At 49.2% G+C, this 27,297-nt stretch overlaps 1 protein-coding gene across 1 annotated transcript in view; it reads left to right on the plus strand.

Annotated features, from left to right (window-relative positions):
* Window positions 1–27,297, plus strand: part of LOC128826933 (uncharacterized) — a 377,153-nt gene that overhangs the window by 309,680 nt on the left and 40,176 nt on the right. The window contains exons 55-66 of the mRNA XM_054010510.1: window positions 2,512–3,089; window positions 3,635–4,205; window positions 4,930–5,525; window positions 8,519–9,092; window positions 9,328–9,521; window positions 9,983–10,124; window positions 11,361–11,689; window positions 12,081–12,654; window positions 15,072–15,400; window positions 15,919–16,573; window positions 23,072–23,400; window positions 23,796–24,369. Coding sequence (XP_053866485.1) covers window positions 2,512–3,089; window positions 3,635–4,205; window positions 4,930–5,525; window positions 8,519–9,092; window positions 9,328–9,521; window positions 9,983–10,124; window positions 11,361–11,689; window positions 12,081–12,654; window positions 15,072–15,400; window positions 15,919–16,573; window positions 23,072–23,400; window positions 23,796–24,369 — 5,445 coding nt within the window. The remainder of the gene's footprint in view (window positions 1–2,511; window positions 3,090–3,634; window positions 4,206–4,929; window positions 5,526–8,518; window positions 9,093–9,327; window positions 9,522–9,982; window positions 10,125–11,360; window positions 11,690–12,080; window positions 12,655–15,071; window positions 15,401–15,918; window positions 16,574–23,071; window positions 23,401–23,795; window positions 24,370–27,297) is intronic.

Here is a 27,297-nt window from a genome sequence, read left to right on the forward strand (position 1 = left end):
AGTAAGGTGTTATGCCCTTATTGCTCTCCTTGGAATGCTGTTCCAAAACTTCACTCCTGTGATGGGTATCATCTAATTTCAAAGCTAAACTTGTTGATGACCAGTTGATGTCCATTTGTTTTTGTGTCAACATTGGCACTTAATTTAAGTAGCTCCTCTCCCTCTCTGGTGTTTATTCCTCTGATGTATTTATAGAGAGCAATCATATCTCCCTTCAGCCTTTTTTTGATTAGACTAAACAAGCCAAATCTTGTCTCATAAGGTAGGTTTTCCATTCCTTGGATCATCCTAGTCATCCTTCTCTGCATGTGTTCTATTTTGAATTAATCTTTCTTAAACATGGGAGACCAGAATTACACACACTATTCCAGATGAGGTCTCACCAGTGCCTTGTATAATGGTACTAACGCTTACCTGTCTTTAATGGCAATCCCTCTCCTGATGCATCCTAGGACTGCATTAGCCTTTTTTCACAGCCGCATCACATTGGTGGCTCTTAGCCATCCTGTGATCAACCAATACACCCAGGTCTTTCTCCTCTTCTGTCACTTCCAACTGATACATCACCAGCTTATAACAAAAATTCTTGTTATTAGTCTGTAAATGCATGACCTTGCACTTTGCACTATTAAATGTCATCCCATTTCTATTACTCCAGTTTTCAAGGTCATCCAGATCTTCTTGTATGATATTGCGGTCCTCCGCCTTATTGGTAATACCTCCCAACTCTGTATCATCTGCAAATTTTGTTAACACACTCCTACTTTTTGTGCCAATGTCATTAATAAAAATGTTAAATAAGATTGATCCCAAGACCAATCCCTGAAGAACTCCACTATTAACCTTCCTCCAGCCTGACAATTCATCTTTCAATATGTCCTGTTGTAGTCTCCCCTTTAACCAGTTGCTTATCCATCTTACAATTCTCATATTAATTCCCATCTTCTCCAATTTAACTAATAATTTCCCATGTGGAACTGGAGTACTTGTGGCACCTTAGAGACTAACAAATTTATTTGAGCATAAGCTTTCGTGGGCTAAAACCCACTTCATCAGATGCATGCAGTGGAAAATACAGTAGGAAGATCTCTCTCTCTCTCTCTCTCTCTCTCTGTGTATGTATATGTTTGTGTGTGTATGCGTGTGTGTGTGTGTGTATATATATATATATATATATATATATATATATATATATATATATATATAGTGACAGACCCAGACCAGTGGGGTACAGGAGTCTGGAAGAGGGCAAATATACTGGTCACTGGATGAGTAGTTTTCTCTTCCCTGAGCGACCAGAGCAGGGGCTGCACTAGAGTAATCAGGAACCTGCTAGAACCAGTTAAGGCAGGCAGGCTAATTAGGACACCTGGAGCCAATTAAGAAGAAGCTGCTAGAATCAATTAAGGCATGCTAATCAGGGCACCTGGGTTTTAAAAAGGAGCTCACTTCAGTTTATGGTGTGAGTGTGAGGAGTTGGGAGCAAGAGGCGCAAGGAGCTGAGAGTGAGAGGGTGTGCTGCTGGAGGACTGAGGAGCACAAGTGTTATCAGACACCAGGAGGAAGATCCTGTGGTGAGAATAAGGAAGGTGTTTGGAGGAGCCCAGGGAGTTGTAGCTGTCATGCAGCTGTTACAGGAGGCACTCTAGACAGCTGCCGTCCACAGGACCCTGGGCTGGAACCCGGAGTAGAGGGCTGGCTCGGGTTCCCCCCAAACCTCCCAATTGACCTGGACTGTGGGTTCTTCCAGAGGGGAAGGTCTCTGGGCTGTTCCCCAATCCACATGGTGGAAGTCCAACTCAAAGATCTTAATGGGACTAAATTGGGGGGCCTGGATAATCTCAATCCAAGAATATTAAGGCAACTGCCACATGAAATTGCAAGGCCAATAGCAAGGATTTTTAATGAATCTGGAAACTTGGGGGAGAATTTCTAATATTGGTCCTATTTTTAAGAAAGAGAGAAAAGTGATCCAGGAAACTACAGGCCTGTTAGTTTGACCTTAGTTGTATGCAAGTATTTGAAAGAGAAAGCAGTTAAGGAAATAGAGGTAAACGGTAATTGGGATAAAATACAATATGGTTTTACAAAATGTAGATCATGCCCAACTAAACTGATCTCCTTCTTTGAGAAGATAACTGATTTTTTTTTTAGACAAAGGAAATGCAGCAGATCTTACGTACCTGAATTTCAGTAAGGCATTTGATACAGTTTTGATTACCACTACAAAAAGTTTTTTTTCTCTTCTGCTGGTAATAGCTCACCTTAAGTGATCACTCTCGTTATAGTGTGTATGGTAACACCCATTGTTTCATGTTCTCTGAGAGAGTGTGTGTGTAATATATATATATTGTGACAAAGTTCCTCCTCTATCTTGTTGGGTCCTGCGCTTATTGGTGGATTTCCTGTTGAGGTCACTGGGATTCGAGGCTCTCAGTGTGCCACAAGATACATCCAAGCTTTTGCTTGGAGAGAATTTGCTGCTAAATCTGTTGGCCCTTCACTCCGTAGCCATGAAGTGCCCCCTGGAGAACAGCCAGTACCAGCTCTGTGGAACAGCCTGCCCAGCCACATGTGTGGACCAGTCAGCCCCCAGTAGCTGCCAAGACCCCTGTGTGGAAAGCTGCCAGTGCAAGGATGGTTTTGTGCTGAGCCAGGGAAAATGCATCCCCAAGAGCAGGTGTGGGTGCCTGTTTGAGGGGCGCCCCTATGCCCCCAATGAGAGTTTCTGGATCGATGAGGTATGTGGGACACAGTGCATGTGCAACGCAGACACTAGACAAGTCGAATGCGTGGCCGCTACATGCAAACACTCGGAGAGGTGCGAACTAGTGAATGGCATACGGGGCTGTTACCCCTCCAGCTACGCCACCTGCTCTGTGACAAGGAATATGCACTATGCCACCTTTGATGGACAGAGATACGACTTCCAAGGCACCTGCCACTACCAGCTCACGGCCCTGTGCGAGAAAGCGAAGGGACTGGTGGACTTTGAAGTCTACTTCCAGGAGAACAATACTGCTCCTCTACAAATCAAGGTTTATCAGACCAACCTCAGGGTCAGCAATCAATTCCCTGGGAAAGTCCTGGTGAGTTGTCTCGAGTCTCTCTAAAACACTTCTAGAAAGTCACCTGTGTCATCAACACAGGTTACAGACAGTGCATAGAAGGATTGTGAAATATAGAATGAATGGTAACTGGATTCTTCTATGAGCAGGGAGAGGATGGAGATATTTAAAGTGTTGTCATTTCACTTGAGATGGGTCAGAAGGTGTCAGTAGCATCCAACATATGTGGGAACCTGGGGAGCTGCGGCTCAGGTTGAACAGAGAGGAGGGAACTGCAATAGGCAAAGCCAGAGGTAATGAAAGTCTGGTTGGAGGATCCTGCCCTGTCTGGAGAGCTGGGATTCAGGCAGGTTGTAGGAAAGGGAGCAGGGCAGAGTGGAGAAAGAGTTTAACACAGGTGGATTTTTATTATAATTATGTGCTGGAGTGAGAGGTTCCGCCTCGAGAGAGCAATGTTTCATATACTGAATGATTTGCTCTTACAGATGACCAGAGCTCTGTGCTGGGGTGAGAGGTTCCAGCAGAGGCAAGTGATGTTTCATATCCCATGTGTCTTGCTTTAACAGGTGAATAGTTTCCTGATGAACCTTCCCTTCAACCTCGATGATAAGAAAATCACTGTGTATAGAAAGGGCTGGGCCACAGTGATCCAGACAGACTTTGGTCTCACCGTTACCTATGCTGGGTGGTCAGGACGCACCACGGTCACTCTGCCAGTCACCTACGCGGGAGCCGTGTGTGGTCTGTGTGGCAACTTCAACAGGGACAGGGAGGATGACATGCTCATAAGGGATGGCATGCTGGCATCAAGCCGCATCAGCTTTGGCCAGAGCTGGAAGGTGGGCGACCTCCCGGGATGCTCTGCAGTAACGATACCACCATGCGCAAGTGTAGAGGCTATTGAAAAGGAGCAACAAGTTAGCAGGGGGCAGTGTGGGATCATCCTAGACAAGAGTGGCCCTTTCAGAGGATGTCACAGCAAAGTGGACCCCCATGGATACTTTGTAGACTGCGTGTACGACTATTGTGTCCTCAGTGGGCAGGAGAGTAATGTCTGCCACGCCGTTGCTGGCTATGCCGAGGCATGTCAGGAAGCTGGAGCTATGGTGCATCCCTGGAGGACTACGAAATTCTGCTGTGAGTCGCCTGTGTTCACTATTGATTGTCCCATGGGGCTTGTTAATTTTTGTTGGCTGGTAAATGTTGAGCTAAATTCTTAGCTTATCCTGTTCTGCAGAATGTTTCTTAAGTGACAAAGAAGCCCTCTCTCCAAAGGATGGGTACAGTCATAGGAGCTGGCCCCTCACCATGCCCTGTCAATGTACTGAACCCCAGGCCAGAGAGGTACTGTCTGGGGCTGTAGTAGTTCCCTCTGTGGTCCGTCCAGTCCTTGGCTTCCCTGCTGAGACTGGATATAATCGGAGCTGGGAGTCAGCGGAGTCTTAATAACTGTGATGTCTGTCCACTAGGAACTAGTCTGGGAACCCACCAACTCGTCTTCCATAAGCCATCATCTGTGAATGAGTTTTAGGCACTACTGTCCTGGAGTCAAAGCAAAAAGCTAGTGGTGAAAAGCTCTACAGAACAATTCCAGGCCCACGAGCCCTCCACTCCCTACACTCTGATCTTGGACCAGATTAGAAGTCTAACCCTTAGAGAGAGATTGTCTATATCCCATTACCTGGTGTCTCTGGGGCCTAATTAGAGACCTGGGACCTAATTAGAGATGTTGCCCTTTTATTAATTAACCAAACTAAGGAAATAGAAAATTAGGAGCTTGAATGAAATTGCATGTTCTGTGATGGTTCATTGCACATATTGCTAATGCTCTATATGAGCGAACTCTTTGTTCTAATTACAGCTCCGTCCTGTTCCCTGAACAGTCACTATGAATTCTGCAGCAGCAGCTGTGATCTGACATGCAGCAACCTCTATGCCCCGGTGCAATGCACAACCCAGTGTAAGGAAGGCTGCGTGTGTGACGACGGCTTTGTTCTCAGTGGTGACCGCTGCGTCCCCATTTCCCAGTGCGGATGCCTCCACAGAGGACTTTACTACCAGGCTGAGGAGACCTTCCACCCGAGCGGTTCATGCGAGGAGCAGTGCGTGTGTCAGGCTGGTGGGGAGGTTGTGTGTAGGGAATTCTCTTGTGGCGCTGGTGAGCAATGCGGGGTGGTGGACAGCATCCAGAAATGCCACCCATTTGGATCTGCAACCTGTTCTGCCTCTGGCCATCCCCACTACCTCTCTTTCGATGGGGTCCCCTTTGACTTCCAAGGCACCTGCACTTACATCCTGGCCAAGACCTGCACTGATGCCAGTGACCTTATACCATTCACTATCAGCGTAGAGAAAGAAGATTGGGGCACTAGGAATGCGTCCCTGGCCAAGCTGGTGTCCATCCAGGTGTATGGGATCACACTCACCCTGCTGCGGAGCAAACAGGGACTCATCATGGTAAGTCCTTCTCCAGATCCTCATTTAGATCATTCTTGATTCCATTTGGACAGGAGAGATTCTCTTCTCTTCTATACTGGTTTGTCCTCTCGTGGCCAGAGGTCACTCTATAGGTGGCCTTCCTCGGTTTACCCTCTTGGACCTCTGAATAACTTTTACAACTTCTAATAATAGCAGCCCTCCTAGGGGTCTGGTTTATTAAATTAGCACACATTATGAATAAAGGTTTCAGATCCACCCATTTTCCTCTTTATCTGGTCACTCCCAGGCATTTCCTGCCTGTCTTCTCACTTCCCGAGTTTCAGGTTTCCGTGCTGGAACGTACTGGTCTGCATCAGCCTCTGCACTCTCTCCTGTTTTCCCTGACAACTCTTTGTGCTGGGCCAGCAGCCTGGCCTTCACCAGCTGCTCTTATAGGGGAATCATGTGATTGGTGCTCAAGTGTGCCTACTTAGTAATAAGGGTTGGCTGCCTCAGGCCACTAGCCCTTAAGGGGCAAGCCACCCTGTTACAAGGTTCTTATTCCATGCTCATCACTGCAGTATTTGAGCATTTTCCAGTAATACACTAAGCAATGTGACTCACTTCTGTCTCCTATTTGTTCTCTCCTCCTCTCCCCAGGGGAAGTTGTGTGTTCAGGGGGGTGTTTTGTTGTGGATTTTTCTTAATAATAATAAATATACACTTATGTTGCTATGTATACATGTTGGAGAAGGGAGGACAAAGAAATGCATCTTGCACTTGGAGCAGAAGGTGGGGAGATTTGCAAAGGTTCTTAGCTCCTGGTGCAGTTCATTCCCCAGTCTTGGACCAGCACCTAATAATGCTCTGCCATGTGCAGAGACAAAGTCTAACCTTATTGTAGAGATTTCCATTGTCCCTTAGGAACGAAGTTGTCAGTCATGTTTAGCCCTTCTGCCAGATGGAGTGGGCAGCAATAAGGGCCAGGTTCAATATCTAGGGGTTCCTCCTAACAATACAAAACAGAACCGGCTTGAGCCTCTGCCCAGTAACCAGGGAAAATTAAACACCACCCCTGAGTATCTCTAAGAGGCAATATTTCCCCTTTGACAAATAAAAAGGGAAAAGGAACCCAGCATGAATTTGGGAAAACCCCACAAGCACGATTTGAAAGCATGTGACCATGAGCAAACACCCATCCCAAAGTACATTGGGCAGTGTCTTTTGCCTCCGTTTCTCACCTTTTAGTGTTTAAGTGAGACCACAAATGTTCCTTTTTTAGCACATCACTCACATCACTCCCCTGTCTCTCCACTGCGCCCCACTCACAGTTACTGTCCTTGGTCAGTGAAGACCCAGAGTTCAGAGGTGTGTTCATATGAGTTCACCTCCCACCTCCAGGGGGGAAAGTGTCCAGCAATACCTCCACCGCTGCAGCCACTGTGACTCACAGTTGCTGCCATTCACTCTGCCACCATTGGCCACTGTGCCATCAACTGCTGCCCCATTGTTTACTCTGCCACTGCTGTTTTCACGACCCCACTGCCACCACACCCTGCTACCGCTGTCTCTCTGCTGCGATAGCATATTCTGAGGTCCCACCACTTAACCCAGCTCTCAGTGATTTCGGAGGGTACCGGGGAACCTCACTGCTAGGGCAGGCTGTAGAGTCTCTTACACTGCAACACTGTCCCACACACAGGCACCAACTTTTCAAAGTGCCCCAGGCTCCGCCCCCACTCCACCTCTTCCCCAAGGCCTCACCCCTGCCTGCCTCTTCCCGCCCCATTCTGCTCCCTCCCCATAGCGATCTGGGTCCTCGCTCCTCCCTCCCAGCCTCCTGCACCCCACGAAACAGCTGTTCGTGGCAGGCGGGAGGGGCGGGGAGAGAGGGGGAGGCACTGATCTGTGGGGGCTGCCGACAGGAGAGAGGCACTGGGGAGAGAGAGGGAGCTTGGTTGCTAAGCATCCACCATTTTTTCCCCATGGGTGCACCAGCCCCTATGGTCCCACACCAGATCTAAGGCTCAGCGTCTGGTTACCAGTGATTTCAGCTCTAGCGATCACTGAACAATATAGCGGAGAGTCAAATGCTGTCTAGGACTCCTTAGTCAGCACCACCATCACCATTCTTTCACTGGGATCTGGCCTCTCTACCCCCTGCTTAGCAAGTGAGCTTCTGTTTAGGGGAACTCCTCAATCAGTCAGGACCGTTCTGCTCATACAATCAGGATAACAACATTTCATTACCCCTCCACTCAAATTCAAAAATATTATTAAAGCTGATGTATATAATACACAGGTTAAGAGAAGAGTGTCTGTACAAGTGATTTGTAACCCAACTCCTGCCAAAATTGAGCACTTTGGCAAAGCAGCCCCCTTTGCTGAATACCTAGGCAGAGTAGGTGTGTTTATGCAAATACCGTCTGTTCCTGGAGTCCTTTCCCCCAGCTCATTCAGACCCTGCTTACACATCGTTTTCATCCCTGAAGTTTAGCTGATCTTTTAGATACCCTGGGCTCAGGCCATTGAGCATCCTGAAGCTAAGGACAGAGGGGAACAGCTGAGATGTGGTGAAGTCAGCTCCCAAACAGGTCCAGGCAAAGAATCATAGAAGATTAGGATTGGAAGAGACCTCAGGAGAGCATCTAGTCCAACCCCCTGCTCAAAGCAGGACCAACACCAACTAAATCATCCCAGCCAGGGCTTTGTCGAGCACGGCAAGGAGATGGAGGGAGTGGGAAAGAAAAAGGATCAGGAGTGAGGTGGGGGCAGAGAGACATGTGGGCCAGAGTGATCATGTGATGCAATGATCAGAGCTTTTACTGCCTAATTTATTGCAGGCCTGGGACCAGATTCTGATCTTAGTGGCACTGGCGTAAATCTGGAGTTATTCTAAAGTGAGATCTGGAGTTATACTGGATTTACGCTACAGTATCAATGATAACAAAATCTCAAAACTTACTGCCCATAACCCAAACCCTACAGTATCCACTCCCCACAGCTCACACGGGATGCTCTGTCTCTCCCAGGTGGACGGGGTGTCCCACAACCTGCCTGTGATCGTGGCTGATGGGCGGCTCTGGGCGTATCAGCATGGCGTGAATGTCCTGGTGCAAACTGACTTTGGCCTCGCCGTGAGCTATGACCTGGTTTACCATGCCAGAGTCACAGTCCCTGGTAGCTACCATGGCCGGATGTGTGGCCTGTGCGGGAACTACAAAGGGCAGCAGGATGACGAGTTCCTACTCCCCGATGGCAGGGTGGCCCCCGACGCTGCATCCTTCGGGTCTGCCTGGGAAGTTCAGATCCCAGAAGCCTCCTGTACAGACAAATGTGCTGGGAACAGCTGTCCAGTCTGCGAGGATGGGAGGGAAGATGTCTTCAAAGAATACAACTACTGCGGGCTGCTCACAGCCCCTGATGGCCCTTTTGCCACCTGCCATGGCACGGTCAGCCCCAGCATGTATTTCAACAACTGCCTGTATGATCTGTGCCTGGGCAACGGGGATGCAAAGGTTCTGTGCCAGAGCATCCACAGCTACGTGACAGCCTGCCAAGAGGCTGAGGCCCCCATCCTGTCCTGGAGGAACACCACCTTCTGTCGTAAGTGCTGTGATGCTGATGGAGCTCTGGGATGCACTGGGGCGGGTCATAATTTCAAAGCATCTCATTCCAAACCTCTGGGTTTCCTCAGAAACTCCTCTGGATGGAAACCAACCTTAAATAAGTGTCCTGGTCCTCTCCTCCCAGTCCCGCTCTCCTCCCCTTCATGTCTCTGTACCTCTGGTTCATGGTATGAGATCTTTCCTGCCCTAAATTAATTCTCTCTCTATTTAAGCTTTGACCTGCCCAGCCAACAGCCACTACGAGATGTGTGCCAGCCTCTGCGCCACCACCTGCACTGGAGACATCATGGACTGCCCGGAGACCTGTGCTGAAGGCTGCCAGTGTGACGAGGGCTTCTTCTTCGACGGCCAGGGCTGTGTGACTCTGGAGAGCTGTGGGTGCTTTGAGCGTGGGAGATACTACAAGGTACCGCCTCAAGTGGTCTGGGTCTGATCTAATGTTTGCTTTATCCACATCTTAATCCCTACACTAGCCAGGAATAGGGTTAGTTAGTGGATCAGAGCTTTGGCCCATCCAGCCTGGCACCCCCACTCTGCTAGTACCCAATGCCCAAAGCACCAAGAAAGACAAGATTATTTAATTCCCTTTGTCTTCTGTCGGGAAACTGAGGCACAGAGAGAGGCAGTGACTTGCTCATGGCCACATAGTGAGTGAGGAGCAGATGGGAGGTTAAAACCTAGGTGTTATTTCTGGCCCTTGGTCCAGTGCTGAGCCTATGAGACAGCCTTTCTCTTTAACATTAAGAGCAAATAATATGATAACAGAACAGATACTTCACACACACCACCACACATCTCTGGGTTTAGCACTGCCAGAAATTATTATAAATATTTTCCCCATTACACTGTGTCCAAATGTCCCCTCAGCCCAGCGAGACCATCCTGATGAATGAGTGCCAGCAGAGCTGCACCTGCGTTTCTGCCCAAGGGGTGACCTGCAAAGCCCACAGCTGCACCAGAGAAGAAACCTGCAAGATCAGAGATGGTATCATGGGCTGCATCAGCCAAGGTGAAGGAGAGTCACTGATTGAAATATGCCCCGAGGGGTTACTGTGGGTGGAATAACTGAGGTAGGGATGGGAGAAACCAGTTTACAACAGATTATTTATTACGCTTATTTTTCCTCAAGAAATACCCTTCTGCTAACTAACCAGCCTGATCCTGCTTAGCTAATCCTAGACAGAGATAGGCAATTTGAAATTCAGCAAGAAGTTTGATTGTTACAGAGGTTCCCAGGCTGCAACCTGGACTGTGGGACTGCTGAGCCCTCTGTCCAACCTGAGGTGTCCCTCTCACTATGATGCTGTTGGCAAGCTACAAACCTCTGGTGGGTACTGCACTTACACAGACATCCACAGGCAGGGGCACACTCAACTGAGTTACATGAGTGCTTCTCCTAGCCACTTATGAACCAACAATAGGGAGGCTACAGCCAATTCCCCCCAGCACCCCAGCCTTGCATCCCAGAACTGTACCATCTTGCCTTGGTCAGAAGCCTGACCAGTGTAAGTTCATTACCCAGTACTCCCCTCCTTCGATGTGGAGAGGACACACACTAGCCTTTATAAACTGAGCTGGTGGACTTTAGAGAGTAGCAGTATAAGAACTGAGTTGTGGGGAGTTAGGAGGGGAGGGAAATCTCTGAGATGAACTTTTCCTCCAATGGGAGTCACAGGTGCTTGGCACCTCTTAGCATTTCACCATTAGCAGCTCTCACTGATTTATGGACTGAATTCCCTCTCCCAATGGAATCACTGAGAGTTAGCCAATGACAGGGGTGCTGGAACAATTTTTACATTGGGGAGGCTGAGAGCCATTGAACCAAACTGTAAACGTTACCTCCACTGGAATCCACTTCAAGCCAGGAGGTGCAGCAGCACCCCCAGCACTCCTAGTTCCAGCACCTATGACTAATGACCTCAGTGCCATAGCAATGTGTTATTGAGGGTGCTCAGCCAGTTTGCTGGATCAGGCACTTGTGCACATGCATAACTTGAAGGATGTGTGTAGCCTCATTGATTTCAACTGAGCTCACTTGATTAAGCGTTTTGATAGATTGGAACCACAGCTTCCAGCAAACTAAGTGCCGTTGAGTATCCCGGGCTTCCCAATCTCTCAGTGTCCTCTGGCTAGCTCCGCTGGGTCTGCATGAACTCCGTGCCCATGACAGGGCTGGATCTCCCAGCCTAGACACTGGACTTGAGTTCCCTGCCCTGTTGATAGAACTGGGCTTTTCTCCTTTCAGATCCCTGCAAAACCCTGAAATGCCGGATCAAGGAGAGATGCAAAATTGAAGATGGCCAAGAGGCATGTGTTCCAGCCTACACTGGAATCTGCCTGGGCTCACGTGATGCACAGTACCAAACTTTTGATGGCCTGAAGTTTGACTTGCAGGGCACCTGCAAGTACACCATCGCTAAGTACTGTGGCAGTGACCCTACCCTGGAGTCCTTCACCATCGATGAGAAGAACGACAACAGGGGGAACCAGGATATCTCCTTTTGGCAAGTGACCAATATCTACGTCTATGGGTACAACATCTCCATCTACAAGAGGGAAGTTGGCAAAGTCCGGGTGAGTTTCCCAGCTCAGGGCTCTGCACCTTTTCTACTTATAACAAACAGTATTTTTTGTGTAGTGCCTCTCACACAAATGGAATCCTAGATACAGGCGACATGAGCTGACTATATCATATGGGCAATACAAGTACATAAATGCAACTGGTCTTCTGTGTTTGACATGGTTGTGATAGATAGAAAGAAACTGGCAGATAGTGTAGCTAGATAAATACTGTGTTTATTCAGGGAAAGTCACATTGATTTCAGTGATTCTTTCACATGCCACTGGTTAAAGTGACAATGATTTACAGCCAAAATGAGTGGCAAGTTGACAGTTGCAGTAAGAACAAGTGAGGATGAAAGACCAATAACACCTATCATACCTCCCCCCTCCTCTCTGTCTCTAGCTGAACAGTGTGATCACCAGTCTCCCAGTGACGCTGAAAGATGGTAAAATCAGACTGTACCAGAAAGCCCTCAGCACCGTCCTGCAGACGGACTTCGGCCTCCAGATCGCACATGACAAAAATTGGCATGTAGTGATCACTCTCCCCAGCAGCTATTATGGGGCCATGTGCGGCCTATGTGGGAACTTCAACCAGAATCCGGAAGATGACATGACGTCATCCAAAGGCACCAGAGTCTCCTCCATCATGGACTGGGCTGCCAGTTGGAAAGTCCAAGACCGGGACCCCTTTTGCTGGGATTATTGCCAAGGCACTTGCCCAATGTGTGATGAGAGCAAGAGAGATCTGTATGGGGATGACAGTCACTGTGGGGTGATCAGTAAAGCACCGGGAGGGCCCTTCAGAGAGTGTCACTCAAGGGTGAGCGCTGATGACTTCTTTGACAGCTGCATCTATGACATGTGTCTGAATGAGGGGGACAAGAGCATTCTGTGTGAGGCGCTGGAGGCCTACGCGAAAGCCTGCAGGAAGCATGGGGTCACTGTCGCTGACTGGAGGACGCCGTCCAGTTGTGGTGAGTCTGGCAGCTTGGTTTCTTATTGACTGTGATAGCGGTAGTCAATCTGTTTATCTTATTGATGAGCATGGGGATGGAAATACCCAGGATCCCCCTAGCAGTCATTCAGCCAAGAGCTAACCTGCCTGGCCCTGTTAGTTAATGAGATCTAAAACAATCATTGATTCAGTTGGCTCAGGTACATGTACAATGCAGCTGGGAGGCATAATTATCAGCTCAGGTGGACATTCACACATTCACTTGGCTTGGGATCGATATCTAAAAATATCAGCGTGGATGCAAAGTCACAGGTGACAGTGTAAGCTAGCTGCCCAAGTCTGCTATGTATATATACCCTATATGTGTGATGTATCTGGCAAGCTGACAGTGGTGGAGTTCAGTGTTTCTCAGTGTCCACGGAGCATAGGGGGCTGTGGAACTTTTTTGGTGGTCTTCAGAGTGAAGCAGCTATAGACAATTGTGGAGTTAAGAGGGGAGACAGCTCCATGAGATGTTCTTCTCCAATTGAAATGCATGGGATCTGAAGTATCAGAGAGGTAACCGTGTTAGTCTGGATCTGTAAAAAGCAACAGAGAGTCCTGTGGCACCTTTAAGACTAACAGATGTATTGGAGCATAAGCTTTCGTGGGTGAATACCCACTTCATCAGACGCATGTGGGGATCTGAAGATGCTTAAACCTTTCAGAATTTGATTCTTAGCACCTGCAGCCCTTGCTGACTTATGGACTGAAATCCTTTTCCCTCTGGAATCAATGGGGATTCGCCAATGAATTCAGTGCCACAGAAACAACCTATTGAGGGTGCTCAGCATGTTCCCGGATCAGAGACATATGCACTTCGGCACATGAATAACTTTAAGCATGTGAGTAGCCTCACTGTTTTCAATGGAACTACTCACATGGTTAAATTCTTTGCTGGATTGGGACTATAACTTGCAGCAAGCCAGGTTCTGTTGACTATCATGGACTTGCCATCCGCTCAGCATGCAATGGGTGGGTAAGCTGGTTCTGCCTGAAGGTTGTGCTCATAACCAGTCTGGCTCTCCCATGCTATCATTATTGTTATTAATTGATAACCCACAGCTTTGCCACTCACGTTTATTGTTTTATGGCAAGTCTAAATATAGGTGAGCAAGTGTTTGTGTTGTGCTGAGAAATTTTGGAAGGTGGTGAAAGAGGAGTGTGTGCTGTAATGAGGAGCTATGTGTTTGGGGTTATCATGTGCTGGCTGTGTTGTCATGTTGGTGGTTGTGTTAATTTGTATTGGGGGGACTGGGCTGAAGAATTTTGTGTTGAATTGTGTGGGTGACGAATGAGGGGTGTGTGTCTGGGGGATCATGTTTGGGGATTTTGTGTTGATTTATTTGGGCATGTGGACTGCTGTCATAACTATAAAGGGAAGGGTAACATCCCTCCTGTGTACAGTACTATAAAATCCCTCCTGGCCAGAGACTCCAAAATCCTTTTACCTGTAAAGGGTTAAGAAGCTCAGGTAACCTGGCTGACACCTGACCCAAAGGACCAATAAGGGGACAAGATACTTTCAAATCTTGGTGGGGGGAAGGCTTTTGTTTGTGCTCTTTGTTTTGGGGGTTGTTCGCTCTTGGACTGAGAGGGACCAGACATCAATCCAGGTTCTCCAAATCTTTCTGAACAAGTCTCTCATATTTCAAACTTGTAAGTAAACAGCCAGGCAAGGCGTGTTAGTTTTTATCTTTGTTTAACTTGTAAATGTACCTTTTTGCTAGATTGTTTATCTCTGTTTGCTGTAACTTTGAACCTAAGGCTAGAGGTGATTCCTCTGGGCTCTTTAAGTTTGATTACCCTATAAAGTTAGTTTCCATCCTGATTTTACAGAGATGATTTTTACCTTTTTCTTTAATTAAAAGCCTTCTTTTTAAGAACCTGATTGATTTTTCCTTGTTTTAAGATCCAAGGGGTTTGGATCTGTATTCACCAGGGAATTGGTGAAGAGTCTCTCAAGGCTACCCAGGGAAGGGAATTAGCACCTTGGGAGTGGTGGCAGCGGACCAGATCTAAGCTGGTAGTTAAGCTTAGAAGTTTCATGCAGGCCCCCACATTTGTACCCTAAAGTTCAGAGTGGGGAAGCAGCCTTGACAACTGCATTGGCGAGTTTGTGTTAAATTGCATGGGTGGTGAATCAATCTTTAAAGAACTGTGGGGCAGTCTCCCTTATATCGTTGAATACAAACTAGATGTAGAGTAAGGGTGGTGGTTGGTTGAGATACCTCTAACTCACAATGGTTAGGACTCTTGGCATGGCATAGATACATGCCTTACTACTTTATTATATATAGATTATTATGATTATTTATACTACTGTAGCACTTACGAGCCTAGATACTGGACTTGAGTACCCTGCCATGTTGATATGACCAACATTTTTTCTTTCAGATGCCTGCAAAGCTCTGAAATGCCGGACCAAAGAGACATGCCGGACTGAGGATGGCCACACATCATGTATTCCTGACTATTTGGGAACCTGCTTGGGCTCAGGGGACAAGCACTACCAAACTTTTGATGGTCTGAAGTTTGACTTCCAGGGCACCTGCACCTACACCCTGGCCAAATACTGTGGGAGTGCTGCTACCCTGGAGCCTTTCACCATTGATGAGAAGAACGCCAATAGGGGGAGCCAGGATATCTCCTTTCTGCGAGTGACCAACATCTACATCTATGGGTACAACATCTCCATCTACAAGAGGGAAGTTGGCAAAGTCCGGGTGAGTCTCCCAGCTCAGGGTTCTGGCACTTTTCGACTTACAAAGCCCAGTACTTTTGTGTAGTGTCTCACACAAACAGAATCCCAAACAGATGCCGTCAGCTGAATATGTCAGGTGGGCAATACAAATACATAAATACATCTGATCTGTATGTTTGAAAAACTTATAGATAGATAGATAGCAAAAACAAAACTTTGTGGCTAGATCGATAGCTATTTCAGATAGGTAGAATCTACATAGAGATATAGGGAATTCTGGAAAGAGATACTGTAGGTAGATAGTGAAGCTAGATAAATACTGTGTTTATTCAGGGACTTTGGATTGATTTCAATTGTTCTTCTTGACTAAGGAATGGGTAAACAGTGATTAAGGATTTGACCATTATTTTACTTGCTGCTGGTTAGAGTGACAATGAATAACAGCCAAAATGAATGGTGAGACTGCATTTGGAGTAATTGCAAGTGAGGATGAAAGAAGAATAATGCCCATCATGTTCCTCCCCTCCTGTCTATCTCTAGCTAAACGGTGTGATCACCAGTCTCCCGGTGACGCTGAAAGATGGTAAAATCAGACTGTACCAGAAAGGCCTCAGCACTGTCATGCAGACGGACGTTGGCCTCCGGGTGGGATACAACAAGAACTGGCATCTGGAAATCACCCTCCCCAGCAGCTATTATGGTGCCATGTGCGGTCTTTGTGGGAACTTCAACCAGAACCCAGAAGATGACATGATGTCCTCCAACGGCAACAAAGTCTCCGCCATCGTGGACTGGGCTGCCAGTTGGAAAGTCCAAGACTGGGACCCCTTTTGCTGGCATTCCTGCCAAGAGAACTGCCTGACATGTGATGAGAGCAAGAGAGATCTGTATGGGGATGACAGTCACTGTGGGGTGATCAGTAAAGCAGCGGGAGGACCCTTCAGAGAGTGTCACTCCACAGTGAGCCCCAAAAACGTCTTTGACAACTGCATCTATGACATGTGTCTGAATGAGGGGAACAAGACCATTCTCTGTGTTGCGCTGGAGGCCTACGCAGACACCTGCGGGAACCTTGGAGTCACTGTCTATGACTGGAGGACACCGTCCAGCTGTGATGAATTAGGAGGTTGGGATTCTGTCGAAACAGGTGGCAATGGGACTAATCCAACAGTTTCCCCTGTTGATGGAGGAGATGGTGAGTGACCTGAGCATGGGGATGGGAAGATCCAGGTTCCTGGGGCATTGGGGTCTGCAGTGATTCTTAGGGTAGAGCTCCCCCTATTCTGTAGGATTTCCTTTGTTTGGTTAAGTGTACCCAAGAAGTCTCCCCTAGAAGAACTCGCAAGCTTGAAAGAATGACAGACACAGGTAGCTTATCCGCAATTTGGCTATAAGTGCAATGTATCTAGCAAGCAGGCAATGGTGTAGTTCAGTGTCTATGGGCCATAGGAGTCTGTGGAACATTTCTAGTGGTCTTCAGAGTGAAACAGCATAAGAACAAAGCTGTGGGAGATCCAGGCGTTATGAGGGGAGATCCAGGAGATTAACTTTTTCTCCCATTGAAATACATGGGAGTCAAAGGTGCTTACAACTCTCAGAATTTAACCCCGAGTACGTGTGGCTCCCACTGACAGGCCCACCGGCAGCAATTCCAGGCCCCAGGGCAGCTGCACTGCTGGGTGTGCTCTTCCGGCACGGCCAGGACTTCCACATGCCTGCCTGGCTGCCTTCGCTGCCGTAGGTACCCCCCCCCGTGCGCCTAAGGTCCACCTGAGTGATTTAAAAGGGCCCAGGGCTCCTAGCTGCTACCACAGCAATGATTGGGGACGCCTGGCCCTTTTAAATTGCCCGGGCCCTGGGCAATTGCCCCTTTTCCCCCCGTGCCATCGGTGGGCCTGCTCACTGATGTATGGACTGAAATGCCACTCTCAAAGGAGTCAGTGGGAATTAGCCAGTTACTTCAGTGCCACAGCAATGGGTTATTGAGGGTGTGCTGGATCAGAATCAGGGACATTTAAGCACACGCATAACTTTAAACATTTGAGTAACCTCATTGGTTTCAGTGGAGCTGCTCACACAGTTGAGTATCCTCAGCATGCCTTGGTTGGTTCAGTTGGTTCTTCTTTGAGTGCTTGCTCATATCGATTCCAATAGGTGTGTGTGCGCACCGCGTGCACGATCGTCGGAGAAAATTTTCTACCCTAGCAACACCCGGTGGGTCAGCTGTGGAGCCCCCTGGAGTGGCACCTTCATGGCGCTGGATATATACCCCAGCCGACCCAGCGCCCCCTCAGTTCCTTCTTACCGCCCGTGATGGTCATTGGAACTGTGGAGCACGGCGTAGCTGTTCTCCACTCTCCCTAGCTTTACCCGTTACCTCTTGTAGATAGTTGTTAATTGTGTTCTTTAGATTAGTAGTTGTTGTTAATAGTTTGAAGAGTAGTTATAAATAGTTTTTCGTAGTTAGCGGGGCTTAAGGGGGCTCTTATTCCCCCTTCCCCCCCCCCCCAATCGCACAGCGGGGCTCATGCCCAAGGCTCCATCTCGGCGCCGGTCGTACTCGCGGCACAGATCTACCTCCCGGCACCGGTCTTCTTCTCGGCATCGACCCGAGCATCGGTACCGGTCGGAGTCCAAGCGCAGTTCTCGGCACCGGTATGAGTGCCGCTCCCATTTGCGAGGCCGCTCCCGGCACAGAGTTTACAGACTGTCTTCGTCGTCCCGATCCAGATCCGGATCCCGGTACCGACATGGACATCGGCACCGTTCTCAATCCCGGTACCGTTCACTGGCACCACGGAGAGACTGCTCGCCGATGGATCGGCACCGCTCGGCACCGTACCAGGACGAATCCCTACACCCACGCTCAGCACCGCCCTGGCCCTCGAGATCGGCGTCTCACTCGTCTGAAGGTGCTCCCCATTCAGCGTACTTGGGTCATTGGCAGGGTCACGACTTGGGTCATTGGCAGGAGGAGGCAGAAAACCTTCGACAAGACTCTGCGCATTGGTCTTTCTGGACCCTTTGGGCGTATCACCAGGCTCAAGGGGCTCCACCAGCGGCCTCTCTCTCGACTCACTCTGAGCCCAGGGTTCCTGAGGCCACCATCTCCCGTCCTCCCCCAGGGGGCATGGAGGCTCCGGCGGCGACGCAGGCACCAGACCCTGGTGCAGGGGATCCTGCACCTCCAAGTCCCTTGGAGCCGGTCCCGTAAACAGATCCTTTACCCCCTGAGGCGTCGTCCTCATCTTCCCCAGATGAGGCAGTGGCAGGTACAACACCCTCAGGCCCACCTCCTATAGATCTTTGTGCCCTTGTTATGTAGGGTGGCATGAAATATGGACCTACAGGCCGAGGAGATAGTGGAGGTGGCCGACCCGGTGGTGAGCATCCTTTCATCTGATGCCCCAACCTGGGTGGCGTTGCCCATTATCCGTACAATTCAGGCTAACGCTACGTCCATATGGCAAACCCCGGCCTCCATCCCTCCCACTGCCAGAGGGGTAGAGAGGAAGTACTTTGTTCCCTCTAAAGACTATGAGTACCTCTACACACATCCCCCACCGTGTTCACTGGTAGTCTCATCAGTGAACGCCAGAGAGCGCCATGGCCAGCAGGCGGCAGCGCCCAAATCAAAGGACGCTAAGCGCTTTGATTTGTTTGGACACAAGGTTTATTCGGCGGGGGTCTGCAGCTCAGGGCCGCAAACCAACAGGCGCTCTTAAGTCGGTACAATTATAACTCATGGAATTCCATGGGGAAATTTAGAGAGTTGGTCCCCCAGGACTCGAGGGAGGAGTTCGGGGCCCTGGTGGAGGAGGGCAAAAAGGTGGCTAGAACCTCCTTACAGGCCTCCCTCGACATTGCGGACTCGGCCGCCAGGACACTAGCATCTGGGATAGCCATGTGACGTGTCTCCTGACTCCAGGTTTCGGGGTTACCGCCAGAACTGCAGCAGACCCTGCAGGATCTGCCGTTCGAGAGCCAAGGATTGTTCTCGGACAAGACGGACTCTAGGTTGCAGAGCCTCAAAGACTCGAGAACCATCATGCGCTCCCTGGGGATGCATGTGCCAGGACCTCAACGCAGGCCCTTTATGCCACAGCCACAAAGGTTCTATCTTCCTCCTCCTCGTCCGAGACAGGACTTCCCCAGAAGGCGGGGACGAGGTGGTAGACGGAGGTCGACCAGACCCCCAACCCGGTCAGAGCCAAGGCCCTCCTAGGCCACCTTCTGGACCTAGACAAAACTTTTGAAGCTGCGCCCAAGGACGGCGCACCAGCCACTACCCAGGATCCATTTCCTTTCTTTCGGGATCGCCACTCCCATTTCCACCGTGCTTGGTCCCTTATAACTTCGGACTGTTGGGTCCTTCGCACGGTGGAGAGGGGATACGCTCTCCAGTTTTCTTCGTTCCCCCCCTCCCACCTCCCCTCCCCGTCCCTCTTCAGGGACCCTTCTCACGAGCATCTCCTTATACAGGAGGTTTTTGGGCTCCTCTCTATGGGGGCCATAGAGGAGGTTCCCCCAGAGTTAAGGGGCAAGGGGTTTTACTCCCACTACTTCCTGATCCCCAAAGCAAAAGGGGGTCTGCGACCCATTTTAGACTTACGCGGACTCAACAAATTCATAGTAAAGTTGAAGTTCCGCATGGTCTCCTTGGGGACCATCATCCTTTTCCTGGATCCTGGGGACTGGTACGCCGCCTTCAACATGAAGGACGCATATTTTCATATAGCGATCTACCTCCCTCACAGGCACTTCCTTCGTTTTGTAGTAAACAAGGTACACTACCAATTTGACATCCTTCCCTTCGGACTTTCTGCGGCTCCAAGAATGTTCACCAAATGTATGGCCGTCGTGGCAGCATACCTTCGGCGACAAAGGATACAGGTGTTCCCGTATCTAGACGACTGGCTGGCCCGCGGCCACACCAGGGAGCAAGTTCGGGCGCACGTCCAGATAATACTACAAACATTCCACGACTTAGGCATTCTACTCAACAAAGAGAAGTCCACTCTGGAGCCGACCCAGAGAATAGAGTTTATCGGGGCAGTCTTAGACTCCACACTCACCCGAGCTCTTCTGCCAGACACTCGGTTTCGCACCATCGCGAACATCATCCACGAACTCCAGGCCTTCCCAATTACCACTGTAAGGACATGCCTTGGTCTATTGGGTCACATGGCCTCTTGTACTTACGTAACCAGGCATGCCAGACTTCGGCTTCGTCAACTTCAGGCCTGGGTGTCTTCGGTGTACCGCCCTTCTCAGGACAGCCTGAACATGGTGGTCACGATTCCGAACTCGGTCTTGACCTCTCTCACCTAGTGGATGGATCACAAGGCGGTTTGTGCAGGAGTGCCGTTTCATGCCCCACAACCCTCCCTGCACCTGGTCACGGATGCCTCATCTCTAGGTTGGGGCGCTCACCTCGGGGAGCACCATACCCAAGGCCTGTGGACCGCATCCCAACTAGCTCTGCACATCAATGTTCAAGAACTGATGGCAGTGCGCCTAGCCTGTCAGGCATTTCTCGGTCTCCTACATGGCCGCTGTGTGTTAGTCCTCACAGACAACACCATGGCCATGTTCTACATCAACAAGCAAGGAGGAGCCCGGTCGTCTCCCCTATGCCAAGAGGCCATTCACCTGTGGGAGTTCTGCATTGCCCACTCAATACATCTCATGGCATCGTTCCTCCCTGGAGTCCAGAACACTCTGGTGGACCGTCTCAGCAGATCCTTCCAGACGCACGAGTGGTCGATTCACCCGGACATCATCTATTCCATCTTCCAGAGGTGGGGATTTCCCCAGGTAGACCTGTTCGCATCACGAGCCAACAGGAAGTGTCACGTGTTCTGCTCCCTACAAGGGCAATCTCCGGGCTCCCTGTCAGACGCTTTCCTTCTGACGTGGAAAGACCAGCTGTTCTACGCTTTTCCTCCATTCCCACTGGTCCACAGGGTACTGCTCAAGCTACGCAGAGACCAGGCATGTCTGATTCTAGTCGCTCCAGCTTGGCCAAGGCAGCACTGGTACACCACGCTTCTGGAGCTATCGGTTCAAACTCCGATCACCCTTCCCTTGTGCCCAGACTTAATCTCCCAGGACCACGGCCGACTGTCACCCCAACCTGCAATCGCTCTCCACCTTACAGCGTGGATGCTCCATGGCTGAATCAGACAGAGCTGCAATGGTCTCATCCCGTGCAACAGATTCTGATGGGAAGTAGAAAGCCCTCTACACGAACCACTTACTTAGCCAAGTGGAAGCGGTTCTCCTGTTGGTGCGAGCAGTGGGCCACGCCCCCCTTGCAGGCGTCTATTCCTCTCATACTCGAGTATCTCCTGTCCCTGAGACAGCAGGGCTTGGTGATATCTTCAGTCAGGGTTCACTGGCCGCTATATCGGTGTTCCACCCAGGAGAACACGCTTCCTCGGTCTTCTCTAACCCGATGGTTGTCAGATTCCTCAAGGGCTTAGACCGCTTCTACCCACAGCAACGCCAACCCGTTCCGGCGTGGGATCTTAACCTGGTTTTCTCCAAGCTCACAGGACCCCCGTTCGAGCCATTGGCTACCTGCTCGCTCCTTTACCTATCTTGGAAGACAGCCTTCCTTGTAGCCATCACTTCAGCAAGGCGTGTTTCGGCACTCAAGGCCCTCACATCTGAGCCTTCGTACACAGTCTTCCATAAAGACAAGGTGCAGCTTCGTCCCCACCCTGCCTTCCTTCCCAAGGTAGTATCAGCTTTTCATGTGAACCAGGATATATTCCTCCCGGTCTTCCATCTAAGCCGCACTCCACGCGCCAAGACCAGCGTATGCACTCCTTGGACGTGCGCAGGGCCCTTGCTTTCTACATTGAGCGTACGAAACCATTTAGAAAGACGACGCAACTCTTCGTTGCAGTAGCCGACCGGATGAAAGGCCTACCGGCCTCCTCCCAACGTCTCTCCTCTTGGATCACATCCTGCATTAGTGCTTGCTTCGACCTGGCTGGTGTCCCAACGCCACGCCTCACCGCCCACTCCACGAGGGCTCAAGCCTCCTCGACTGCCTTCCTAGCTCAAGTCCCGATCCAGTCATTTGTAGAGCTGCAGTTTGGTCATCAGTCCACACCTTCGCCACTCACTATGCACTTGTACAGCAATCCAGAGACGATGCTGCATTCGGATCAGCGGTTTTGCACACAGCGATGTCTCACTCTGACCCCACCGCCTAGGTAAGGCTTGGTAGTCACCTATTGGAATCGATATGAGCAAGCACTCGAAGAAGAAAAAACGGTTACTCACCTTTGTAACTGTTGATCTTCAAGATGTGTTGCTCATATCCATTCCAAACCCGCCCCCCCTTCCCCACTGTCAGAGTAATCGGCAAGAAGGAACTGAGGGGGTGCTGGGTCGGCTGGGGTATATATCCAGCGCCATGAAGGCGCCACTCCAGGGGGCTCCACAGCCAACCCACCGGGTGTTGCTAGGGTAGAAAATTTTCTCCGACGATCGTGCACATGGCGTGCGCACACCTATTGGAATGGATATGAGCAACACATCTCAAAGAACAACAGTTACAAAGGTGAGTAACTGTTTTTTCTGCATGAATGCTCTGCTCATGGCAGATCTTGCTCCCCCGGCCTAGACACTTGACTTGAGTCCCCCACTCTGTTGATAGAACTGGGCTTTCTCCTTTCAGAAACCTGCAAAATCCTGAAATGCCAGACCAATGAGAAATGCAAAATTGAAGATGGCCAAGAGGCATGTGTTCCTGACTATGCTGGAATCTGCCTGGGCTCAGGAGATGCACAGTACAAAACTTTTGATGGCCTGAAGTTTGACTTGCAGGGCACTTGCAAGTACACCATCGCTAAGTACTGTGGCAGCGACCCTACCCTGGAGCCCTTCACCATTCATGAGAAGAATGACAACAGGGGGAACCAGGATAGCTCCTTTTGGCAGGTGACCAATATCTACGTCTATGGGTACAACATCTCCATCTACAAGAGGGAAGTTGGCAAAGTCCGGGTGAGTTTCCCAGCTCAGGGCTCTGCACCTTTTCTACTTATAACAAACAGTATTTTTTGTGTAGCATCTCTCACACAAATGGAATCCTAGATACAGGCGACATGAGCTGACTATATCATATGGGCAATACAAGTACATAAATGCAACTGGTCTTCTGTGTTTGACATGGTTGTGATAGATAAATAGAAAGAAACTGGCAGATAGTGTAGCTAGATAAATACTGTGTTTATTCAGGGAAAGTCACATTGATTTCAGTGATTCTTTCACATGCCACTGGTTAAAGTGACAATGATTTACAGCCAAAATAAGTGGCAAGTTGACAGTTGCAGTAAGAACAAGTGAGGATGAAAGAGCAATAACACCTATCATACCTCCCCTCTCCTCTCTGTCTCTAGCTGAACAGTGTGATCACCAGTCTCCCAGTGACGCTGAAAGATGGTAAAATCAGGCTGCACCAGAAAGACCTCAGCACCATCCTGCAGACGGACTTCGGCCTCCAGATTGCACATGACAAAAATTGGCGTGTAGTGATCACTCTCCCCAGCAGCTATTATGGGGCCATGTGCGGCCTATGTGGGAACTTCAACCAGAATCCAGAAGATGACATGACGTCATCCAATGGCACCAGAGTCTCCTCCATCATGGACTGGGCTACCAGTTGGAAAGTCCAAGACCGGGACCCCTTTTGCTGGGATTATTGCCAAGGCACTTGCCCAATGTGTGATGAGAGCAAGAGAGATCTGTATGGGGATGACAGTCACTGTGGGGTGATCAGTAAAGCACCGGGAGGTCCCTTCAGAGAGTGTCACTCAAGGGTGAGCGCCGATGACTTCTTTGACAGCTGCATCTATGACATGTGTCTGAATGAGGGGGACAAGAGCATTCTGTGTGAGGCGCTGGAGGCCTACACGAAAGCCTGCAGGAAGCATGGGGTCACTGTCGATGACTGGAGGACACCATCCAGTTGTGGTGAGTCTGGCAGCTTGGTTTCTTATTGACTGTGATAGCGGTAGTCAATCTGTTTATCTTATTGATAAGCATGGGGATGGAAATATCCAGGATCCCCCTAGCAGTCATTCAGCCAAGAGCTAACCTGCCTGGCCCTGTTAGTTAATGAGATCTAAAACAATCATTGATTCAGTTGGCTCAGGTATATATACACACAGGGCCAGCTCCAGCATTTCTGCCGCCCCAAGCAAAAAAAAAAAAAAGCCGCAATCGGCGGTGGCAATTGGGGGGAAAAAAAAAAGCCGCGATCGGTGACGGCAGTTCAGCGGCAGGTCCTTCGCTCCTAGAGGGAGTGAGGGACCTGCCGCCCTGAATTGCCCCAGATGCCGCCCCTCTCCCTTGGCCGCCCCAAGCACCTGCTTGTTAAGCTGGTGCCTGGAGCCGGCCCTGTATATACAGCAGCTGGGTGGCATAATTGTCAGCTCAGGTGGACATTCACACACTCGGCTTGGCATAGGTATCTAAAAATATCAGTGTGGATGCAACGTCACACGTGACAGTGTAGGCTAACTGCCCAAGTCTCCTATGTATATATACTCTATAAGTGTGATCTATCTGGAAATCAGACTGTGATGGGTTGGGTCACAGAGACCCCGTTGGGACTGCCACCTGATGTGCTGAGACTACCTCTGAGCCCGTTGTTCCTGCCACCTTGGGACTTCAGTACCCTGTCTTGTTGAGCCAGACATGCTAGCCTGCTGCAAACACAGAGCCAGGTCTGAACCACGTCCCCCAAAAGGTGCAGACTTAACTGAAAACAGCTTAAGAAGTGCTCCTGTTTCTAGCACCCAGACACCGAATTCCCAATGGGATCCAAACCCCAATAAATCTGTTTTACTTTTTATAAAGCTTATACAGGGTAAACTCATAAATTGTCTGCCCTCTATAACACTGATAGAGAGATATGCACAGCTGTTTGCTCCCCAGGAATTAATTACTTCTCTGGGTAATTAGCAGAAGTGATTTTATTAAGTACAAAAAGTAGGATTTAAATGGTTCCAAGTAATAACAGACAGAACAAAGTAAATTACCAAGCAAAATAAAACAAAAACACGCAAGTCTAAGCCTAATACAGTAAGAAACTGAATGCAGGTAAATCACACCCTCAGAGATGTTTTAGTAAGCTTCTTAAACAGAATAGACACCTTTCTAGTCTTGGCCCAATCCTTTCCCCTGGTACAGTCCTTGTTCCAGCTCAGGTGGCAGCTAAGGGATTTCTCATGACTGCAGCCTTCTTTGTTCTCTTCCACCCCCTTATATACCTTTGGCACAAGATGGGAATCTTTTGTCTCTTTTTGGGTTCCGACCCCTCCTTCTAAATGGAAAAGCACCAGGTTAAAGATGGATTCCAGTACCAGGTGACATGGTCACATGTCCTGTGAGACCCCAAGCCTTCATTCATCCCAGCGTGACTCACAGGAAGTCTCGCAAGTAAACACAGCCATCTACAGTCAATTGTCCTAGTTGATGGGAGCCATCAAGATTCTAAACCACCATTAATGGCCCACACTTTACACAACTACAGTAGGACCTCAGAGAAATATTCTATATTCCTAGTTTCAGAAACAAGAATGATACATTCATACAAATAAGATGACCACACTCAGTGTATTATAAGCTTTGTAATGATACCTTACAAGAGACCTTTTGCATGAAGCATATTCCAGTTACATTATATTCACACTCATTATACATTATATTCACACACAAATTGGCTTCTATGAGGAGATAACTGAGTCTGTGGATGAGGGGAAAGCAGTGGCTGTGTTATTCCTTGACCTTAGCAAAGCTTTTGATACAGTCCCACAGTATTCTTGCCAGCAAGTTAAAGAAGTATGGGCTGGATGAATGGACTATAAGGTGGATAGAAAGCTGGCTAGATCGTCTGGCTCAGCGGGTAGTGATCAACGGCTCCATGTCTAGTTGGCAGCCGGTTTCAAGCAGAGTGCCCCAAGGGTCGGTCCTGGGGCCGGTTTTGTTCAATATCTTCATTAATGATCTGGAGGATGGCGTGGACTGCACTCTCAGCAAGTTTGCAGATGACACTAAACTGGGAGGGAATGGTAGATACACTGGAGGGTAGGGATAGGATACAGAGGGGCCTAGACAAATTAGAGGATCGGGCCAAAAGAAATCTGATGAGGTTCAACAAGGACAAGTGCAGAGTCCTGCACTTAGGATGGAAGAATCCATTCACTGTTACCGACTAGGGACCGAATGACTAGGCAGCAGTTCTGCAGAAAAGGACCTAGGGGTTACCGTGGACGAGAAGCTGGATATGAGTCAACAGTGTGCCCTTGTTGCCAAGAAGGCTAACGGCATTTTGGGCAGTATAAGTAGGGGCATTGCCAGCAGATCGAGGGATGTGATCATTCCCCTCTATTCGACATTGGTGAGGCCTCATCTGGAGTACTGTGTCCAGTTTTGGGCCCCACACTACAAGAAGGATGTGGAAAAATCGGAAAGAGTCCAGCAGAGGGCAACAAAAATGATTAGGGGGCTGGAGCACAAGATTTATGAGGAGAGGCTGAGGGAACTGGGCTTGTTTAGTCTGCAGAAGAGAAGAATGAGGGGGAATTTGATAGCCCTGCTTTCAACTATCTGAAAGGGCGTTCCAAAGAGGATGGATCTAGACTGTTTTCAGTGGTGCCTGATGACAGAACAAGGAGTAATGGTCTCAAGTTGCAGTGGGGGAGGTTTAGGTTGGATATTAGGAAAAACATTTTCACTAGGAGGGTGGTGAAGCACTGGAATGGGTTATGTAGGGAGGTGGTGTAATCTCCTTCCTTAGAGATTTTTAAGGTCAGGCTTGACAAAGCCCTGGCTGGGATGATTTAGTTGGGAATTGGTCCTGCTTTGAGCAGGGGGTTGGACTAGATGACCTCCTGA

Source organism: Malaclemys terrapin, chromosome 21 (assembly GCF_027887155.1).
Source record: "Malaclemys terrapin pileata isolate rMalTer1 chromosome 21, rMalTer1.hap1, whole genome shotgun sequence".
Taxonomy (NCBI): domain Eukaryota; kingdom Metazoa; phylum Chordata; order Testudines; family Emydidae; genus Malaclemys; species Malaclemys terrapin.